Source organism: Mixophyes fleayi, chromosome 6 (assembly GCF_038048845.1).
Source record: "Mixophyes fleayi isolate aMixFle1 chromosome 6, aMixFle1.hap1, whole genome shotgun sequence".
Taxonomy (NCBI): Eukaryota; Metazoa; Chordata; class Amphibia; order Anura; family Limnodynastidae; genus Mixophyes; species Mixophyes fleayi.
The window spans coordinates 12,075,811-12,084,942 of NC_134407.1; the positions used below are offsets into that span (position 1 = coordinate 12,075,811).

The window sequence follows — 9,132 nt, forward strand, 5'->3', positions numbered from 1 at the left end:
AAGGCTCATAATGTTTAAAACAAAAGCTTTCTGAACCCTCGGATATGTGAAACATTGCCTGAGGACTAAACGTGATGAGGTCTTTTTGCTATTCACTGATGCCGAAAAATCATACAATAGAGATTTTGATGAATTTTTTTGGGCAGAAGCAATTTAAGGCCAATTGAGCATCAGCCCCTGTATTTGTACATTTGTATTATGTGTAATTATAGTCTATGAATGAAATGGGATGATGACCGTCAATTTATTTAGTTTTTTGTTGTTGTTGAGGCAGGGCTGAGTGCACGGACAGAAGTGCGAAATTTCATGGCCAACTGCGAAACGAGGTTAATATTTTGTGGAACAGCTTTGAAAATTTCATCTCTAACATATTTTAATATAGCCCTCAAATATTTAGATCCTGGCAGCCATGTCAAATGATTAGGAAGGAGAGAGGCTTTAATGTCTAACTTATTGTGAAAGTAAGAAATTGTGTTTGTTTGTTTATCTGTGATGTCGCTTTATTTCTTATTTATTTGTTGTAGCTTGTAACACTCAATTATATTACATTAAAATGCCTGCTGATATCTTATTAAAGATAGGTGTCTCTTTTTTTGATTAAAAGGATTGTTGTAAATAGGGCCACATGTGCGGTTCCTGAAATGTATAAGGTTGCCCGTCACTGGTCTAAATCACATGCTCAAGAATGAAAGAATTAGGGATAGCTGTAGGAATAGGGGAAACTATTAGGAGTGCAAATTGTTTTAATATGGGCATTTTTATAGCATACAGAGGAAGAGAGAGTATTTTGCATTTTGCTGTGTTGCCCCTCTGCCTAGCAGTAGGCACTGGAGCTCAGTCCATTGAAAAATCATTTTGATTTATGTAAATAATGCAAAAAAAAAATTGTAAATATATTATATTTATATAAATGGTTATACTGTTAATAGTTATTTTAAATTTTGATAAAATGAAAGTTTTATGCTGATGTGACTTTTTATTGCACTTACACATGTGCATATAGTGCAGTCCGCTATGTGTGTCAAGTACTGTTTAAGCAGATCGTATTTCCACCCATATTTAAATTGATATGTATCTTGAGATATGTTTGGCTTTGAATACGGTCGGAACTGCGCACAAGTTCCGCGCTTGTCTTAAAAACGCAGCTTACATGCAAGTTGCTTTCCGACATAAGTCAGTATGTGAAAGCACCTGTTATTGTATTAGTGTATATTGAGGCATTTAGCAAACATTAAACTATAGACTACCACTAACAATTATGTAATAAGATCTTAATGATTCATGTAAAATAAAAATAAAACAAATATATAATAATTCATCTGTATATTAAATGGATGAGAATATCTCCAATTACAATTCAATAACATAAAATAAGCAGTTCTGTAATTAGGACAGTGTGAGAGAGTCGTGAGGGGGAGCGCAGGGCAGGGAAATTGATATTTTAGGTTAATTTAGTTAAACTTGAAGGCAATGGAATGTCAGTTTTCTGTCTTGCAACTGTCTCTAAAAAAAACTATTTAGGCTCTCAGGGGCAAACGCAGGATTCTTAAGGAAGGGGGGTTCCAATATATATATATATACATGTATGAAAAACCCTTGTGAGAAGCAGAAATTTCTGAACATAATTACAGTATCAAATATTATTTATCTGCAATGGAGGTTCTCATAATTTCCTTAGAAAAGCACCACGTTACTTGGCCACTCTCCAGGGCTTAAACTAATAATGAAATGGAGCGCAGCAGCTCCATTTCGGCGATGCTTAATTCTACAGCAGCTGCGGCGCTGTCAAGGAAGCGTCCGCGCCAGTGCTGTATTGTAGTACAGTGCTGTGTAGGGGCTATGTTCAGCGCCTGTTCATTCGCGGAGGGGAAGGGTTTCTGGAGAACCAGAAACCCCCCCTGCGTGCACCCCAGGCTCTAAAGACGAGTCTGCACTAGTACAATAAAAAATAAGGTTCTATGCATTTAACACGTGTGTCTTATAAATACAATTTGTACATAATACAATAAAACCATATCCTAATCACAAAATGTCAGACCTCTTGAAATACTAGGAGAGATGAACAGTTTGAGTTAGACGAAGTTTAGTAGATGACACTGGGCTTGGTTAGCAAAAGCAAAAGAGATAAAAAATAGGATCATAAAAAAGGGTATTCCAAAATGTACTGAGACACTTTTTCAAAAATGCAGTATTGTGCATTATATTGAATAATGAATAAGTAATTTAGATGCCATCCTTTATTTTTAATTATAGGGTTCAAAATTTGTTGTTTATATACTTTTTAATTTTCTCAATTGCTTCTATGATTATTGGCTCGGGATAACCCTTGAAATCTAGACTTTATAAGTTCCACCTGTACAGAAGAGTTTCCAGCACAGCTGAAATTCATTGGATTGCATGCAATATCCTCAGGGATGACTGAAAATAAAGCCTTTTACAGATGGAAGACTATTGGACAAATACTTTATGCTGTAATTATCCACATAAATCGAATGTCTTTCAATCTTATTTCATTTCTCAGATATTATTGTTTCAAATTATTGTTTCCTATATTTATTGTCCTTATCATTATTGCCCTTGCACTTTATTGCTATGATTTGTTTTTTACAATTCCTTTTATCCCTAACTTTTTGATACAGTAACTATATTTTTCTCACTATATTGGTCCTATCGGGGATTGTGATTATGATGTGGTTTAAATGTATGACAAACTGTATTTATAGCACAATGTTACATACAAAGAACCGTTACTTCATTATTAATTGTAACTGTTAATTGTACTTAGCACAGACTTGTTTTTACATAAAGAATTTTGATTGTTGCTATACTTATGAATCCAATCACAGACACATCTGCACTATATAAATTAATGAAAAAAGACACCGATAATACCACCGCGAAAAAAACACTTTTACAGTGAAACGCGTTTAGGTTTCTGGGTGTCTTCTTGATACTCAGATGAAATACAAGTCCAAGGACCATCAAAATCAAAGACAGGTAGAAAGGGACAGGTAGAAAGGTGTATATAAAAAGATAGTAGGTATGATATGAACAATATGTGGGTCTCAAGAGGTCCAGGTTGAGAATCTAGAACAATAAATACAGAGGAATCTCTAACCACATGCCTCAGATTTACATGCGTCAAAAAATACATAGATAAGGAAAGGCAATATTGTGATTTTAACGTTGTAAAATCCTGGATGGCATAGAAAAGATGGAATACACATATAATATCAGCTTTGACCCAATGTTAATACTATAACAACAAATGTGGGCTTAGAAGCGTGTTTGGAGATACTGCAGCTTCCCACTGTTATGAATTTGATGGTACTTGGATGAATTCAAATAATGAATGTGTACATATGCTAATGCTTAGAGTTAATAAGAGTTAATAGAATGCAGAAGGAATTGTCTGCTCAAGTTCATTTCCAACAAAGAAGGCGATAAGACACATTCCTGTACTTGGTTGTACTAAGAGAAACCAGATATACTGTCAACCCCTGCAAGGTCAAACACTCTACAAGAAGGAATCCAGACAGGGTGTGTAACTAAAATCTGCCCAGTAACAAGGAAGGTATAAAAGACTGTGTAAATGCATTATTTGTTGTTCATATTCTGCACCCATGCTTGCATGCCTGAATAAAGAAGCTCACAATTGAATCTTTGGCTTATGATTTTTGAATTCATACTAATTGTAAAAATCCTAGTTATAACACCACACCTTCAAAACTGTACAACAGGAACATTTTAGATCTCACCTTCCTGGAACGTTCAACTTAGGTTCGGAAATGTCCATAGCCAGACATTCAATTTAGCTTTTTGTAGGAAACTTACACTATTACCAATAAAAAAAAAATAACGTTCGTTAGAGCTTAGAAGAGTCCAATCATAAAGCTTGTGAAGAGTACATAAGTTTTGATTAATGTCTATTTGAAATGCCCACAAATTATTTCAACTTCACGCTAAGTTTACTTAAAAATAGGTCCTTACTCCTACGAAGACAGGTCCATTACCCCTTTCTCATTAAAATTACTGGGCATTTCAGAATTGCTTACAAGGTCTCACTGTCTTGGGTGGTCATTTTACTCCTGCTACGTTCAGTGGTTTTTGTCATTTCTTCACTAAATGCGCTTTCCATGATCCTGAGCAGTGATTGACGCAGTTTGCTCTTGAAATCTTTGCCCATAAAGACGTAGAGTATGGGGTTGATACAACTGTTGGAGTAAGCCAACGCCAGAGAGATTTCGTCCAGAGTATGCATTGTTGTGTTTTTAATGTACAGTACGGTTATGCCGATTATGTGGTAGGGAGCCCAGGTCATAAAAAATGCTACTATGATACCGAATACCACCTTGGTGGTTTTTCTTCCTTCCTTGCCAAATCTGGCATTTTGTACTTTAAGGGTCAGACGGATGTAACAGGCAGAAATGATGAAAAGAGGAAACAGAAACCCGAATATTGTACGTGTAATCGTAATAATGACTTCAGGAACTGGAGACGGAGTGCCTACATCAAAGTCCTCTTCGGGAATAAGATGCATGGGTAAGTCAAGATCAAAATAATTAAAAGTATAATTGAAACTGTTCACATCATCATTGTACAGATGCTCATTGTTTTCATATTCATAGCCACATGCAGTTTTGTTTCCATATAGAAAGCCCTTTCGGTAGATGAAGACAGGAAGACACATCAAGAATGACAATATCCAAATGACCAAGCAGACTTGCCAGGCCAATTTGAGGCTGCGATGATTTTGTGCCCACACAGGCCGGACAACTAGTATGCAGCGGTCAATGCTAATAACCACAAGGGTGAAGATGCTGGCAAACATATTAAGGATTACTATGGAAGGTAAAATCTTGCAGAGAGCTGCACCATACAGCCAATCCCAGGAGAACTTCTGTGCAATGTCTAACGGGAGACACAGGCAGCAGGTTATGTCGGCCACAGCGAGGTTCCAAAACCAAATGGTATTTACTGTCCATTTCATCTTCACTCCGGTAACCCAAAGCACAAGAATGTTGCCGGGAACACCGACGAGAAAGGTGATGACCAAAAGCAGTATGGCGAACACAAGTCCTGGGCTGTTAATATAGTGAGATGTTGGGTGACTGTCTCCATCGCTTGCATTGAACATCCTGAGTTCCTGTAAAGACATTGAGTCACTGGATAGTTGTTCAACTTATTCCTCTAAACGTCATCATATTTACATATCCCTCAAAGTCAAAATGTCAAATGCTAAAAGGGCTGCGTGCCCATTGATTGGAAGTGGGTGGCTCAAGGCATGGCCAAACAGAAGTATAGCCAAGTGTGCCTCAATGTCAAACATCTTAATAAGTGTAACATTGATGCACCATATCACAGAGGTTAAATAGTTTAATAATGTATTTTATATTATAATTATACCATATTCCAAAATAATTTTTCACTCTTATATATTTATTGTCAGCCATCTGAACCTCTCACCTCTTTTCCTCTCTGTCAACCCCAATGGTCACAAAGCTCTCTACAGTCCTGTCTCTCACCTTTTATATTGTGTTCCGTACTATAACCCAATCTAGGCATATGCTCATTAATTAATAAATTAATATCCATTATGTGTGAGGGTGGAAGGACTTTGGGTTTAGGCTACAGTTTATGTGTTGCTACATTGAACAACATTCATAAAGCCAACATGGAGAGCGCGTCCTTCTAAAATTGTGTAATGCCAGGTAGTCATACATGTCCAAAAATGCATGGGAGTCACAAAGAATGACGGTTACCCCAAAAACCTTTCAAACGGTCTTAGCCCTTCCAATATTTGTCCTCATGATCGCGTTCCTATAACCAATTACTTCCACCCTAAGGATTTGTGCATGTGGTTACATTATACCTAAGTGTTGGTGTATGGCTCTTGGCTTGTGCTCTATGAAACAAATGATGTTTTGCCGTTTCACCAGGATAGAGCATTTAACCTAACAAGGTCTTTGCGGGAAGCAGCATAGTGCATTCTGGTAATTGTACTTGAATGGAGAGACGGACAGTCAGTGTAGAGAGCTCAATCCTAACCCAGATTCCTCTGTAACTTTCAGCCGCCCCAGGAGGTTAAGTGCAAAATTTAACAGACATTGCATAGTCGCAGGAGAATCAAATGAGGAACAGGAGACAAGTCCTGTTGAACTATAAACACTTCTCTAAATCTCTAAAATCAGTGTTTATCCCCCAAACTATTGTATAACTTGCATAAGATTCCAGAAGTTGAGTTTGTAGTGTGAAAACCTTTGTTGGCGTGTCGCTTTTATGCTATGGATTTGGCTTTATATTTACAGTGTTTATGCCTCTTTTGTGTCACATGATTCATCTTTAGTCTTTCAGGATGAAACGCATAACAGACAGATAATATGTGTTGCTACATACAGTATTATATTATCTACAGTGGCATTTAGAATAGAGCAAAGCCATCGAGTCGCGATAACAAACTTCCTCAAAAAGGAGTTACTGTACAAGATCAACACGCAGTCAAATTTACACTGTAGAATCATGGTGAGAAAAAACTACATTGTGTCTATCTATATATGTACAAGTACTTGTTAATGTACCTTTTGAGAATTTTGTAATTTTGTTAAAGATACGATGTTACTATTAATTAAACGTACTTAAAAAAAAAAAAAAAAGGAGTTACTGTGTAATGATATCACATTTTCATTTATGTGTCCTACAGCATACTGAGAACATGATATTAATAGTAGTATTTAAGGGGCCCCTAAATGCAGGGATAAGGATCATGTTAAACAATCCCTTATCACAGCAATTTATAAAGAAAAACAAGTGTGAGCTAGCTAGCCGGCTTGCATATGCACGTGGGATCGAAATCTGGGTTTTCAGTTCCATTAATAAAAAAAAATATATAATAGTTAAAAAAATAGATAACAATTTTTTTAAAAAATACATTTTTTAAAAATCTTTAAACACTAAAAAAAATGTTTTATTACTTGATGCTTGATAACGGAACAGGTATGCAAATACCGCACCAATACTTAAACTAGGTTTCATCATGCAAAGCCGCGGGGGCGCTGGCAATAGAGTTACCGCTGGCATTAGAATTGTCATCGCCGATGGCAACAATTTGTTGTATAGGGCGAAACTAAAAAAAACACCTGTTTTTACCAGGATGTTTGCTCTTTAGTAAATCTGCTCCCCTAGTCCTGATTCAGAATGTTGTTGTTTTTTTTTTAATGTCAATGTGTTTTTGAAATTGATAAGTTTAGGATCAAACAGTCACACAAATTTGTAAGACAGGCAAGTCAAATAGTTTTTAACAGTCTTGTAAAAAGAAAAGATAACCAACGGAGAACTGAAAAAGTATGACATGGGAAAGGAGGGAGGGGGAAGAAGAGGGAGAGCGTAAGAGGCTTTTAGAATGTTTTTTAAACTGTTATCTCTCCATTATGCACCTATTATTGCTTTGTGGTTTGGTCTAACCTTCATGTATAGTCCCGATGCTTTACAAACCACATATCTCTAACCCGCAAAAAAATGCCTTTAAACATTTTTAAAAGTGTTTGTAGAGAATGTTTTTATATTGTATATATTAGTCTGATCGAGCTTTTGCTGACAGCTGGCTAGTAGCTTGTAAGCTGTGCTATGTCCGTAATAAAAAGTATTCCTTACCTCTCGTTGCCAGTGGATGAGAGTATCTGTGGTCACCACAAATTAGAGAATATCTAAGAGAACCTGGAAGTCACTCAAAGTCTTTATTCTATGTTTTAACTAATCTTACACAACTTCCTTCCTGTGTGTATTTTAACAATAGCAATTTACATTTATGTTATGTAAATACATTGAAGCAGATAAAAATACTTATTTGGAAATAAAATGTGTGTCCCCTAAGTCAAATGTTTCCGGCTATAATATAGCTCAGATTTAGTAATCTTATGTACAGCGTTCTGTCCTCCAGGAATAGTCCTAGATTTCAACGGTTTGTCCTTGGAATTCTTTGTTGTTCTCTTGAATGTCGCTATTTTTCAGTATTGACCATGTGCAGAATTCCTGTTATTTTGTATACTGGGTGAAATTTTCATGATGCAATCTAATTTTCAGTATTTTACTACTTACTACTACACACAGACACACTAGACACAAACACACTACACACAGACACACTACTACTTACAACACACAGACACACTCTCCAAGACTCCCTTTTCCAGCTATTGTGGTGGCAATAACCGGAAAGTGTTCATTATGCATTAAAAAAATCACATTGCCCACCAGGGAAGGCGATTCAGTTAGCCGCTAGGTTCCGTAGTAGCCTTGCACGTAAAGTAAATGCTCACAAAAACAATTACATTATTGATAACATAGTTCATTTTTAAAGTACAAGCAAAAAATAAACGAAGATCGTTAGATAAATGTCACACAGAAACATAACGCGGATGCTGCTATGGAACCTCATGGATAGCCTCTATCCAAATCAGTATAAAAAGCATTGTCTTGTACACTGAAATGTATCATTTTGATGTTCCATCTGACTGGTGCTGCTTGTGCAGGGGGGCTCCATGCTCATTGTTCCCCTGCTTTAGCGGTAGCCAGCCCAATCTATTATTCATTGGGGGATGAAGAACAGAAAAGAGGCATGTGGGAGATCTGATGGGCATGTAAAGGGTATTAGGGGATGTCTGATGGGCATGTAGGGCGTGTGGGAAGGTCTGAGTGGCATATGGGGGGGTTTTGGAGTATGTGAGGGAATCGAGACTTGTGGGAGTCTGAGGGCATGAAGTGTATTTTGTGGCAAGTGAGGCTATTTCAGGCCATGTGAAAGGTCCGAGTGGCATGGGGTGTATTTTGTGGCAAGTGAAGTTATGGGGTGGATTTTGGGGCATGTGGGGGCATTTTTTTGAATGAGTGATGTGGGTGTGCTGAGGTCATTTTTGGGAGTTTTTTTCATTCTCAAAATTAAAGATAATGTGCATCCTTTTTGAATGTTGGATGTATGTATTATATACTGCGTGATCTGTGCTATGTATTGTGGCACTAACTGATTGGCTTTCCATATTCCATGTAAATATACATTTTTAAAACAGGCCCCAACATTCCAGGATCCAGACAAGAAGCCAGCAGCAGGTTGTGAAAGCTGCAATAACAGGTAGGAGA

At 37.0% G+C, this 9,132-nt stretch overlaps 1 protein-coding gene across 1 annotated transcript in view; it reads right to left on the reverse strand.

The window, feature by feature from the left end:
- The window catches only part of C3AR1 (complement C3a receptor 1), a 35,483-nt gene extending 27,759 nt beyond the window's left edge, over positions 1–7,724 (reverse strand). Inside the window, exons 1-2 of the mRNA XM_075215123.1 lie at positions 7,651–7,724; positions 4,056–5,146 (exon numbers count right to left, since the gene is read on the reverse strand). Coding sequence (XP_075071224.1) covers positions 4,056–5,137 — 1,082 coding nt within the window. The 5' untranslated portion in view covers positions 5,138–5,146; positions 7,651–7,724. The remainder of the gene's footprint in view (positions 1–4,055; positions 5,147–7,650) is intronic.
- Between the last annotated feature and the right edge of the window lie 1,408 nt (positions 7,725–9,132).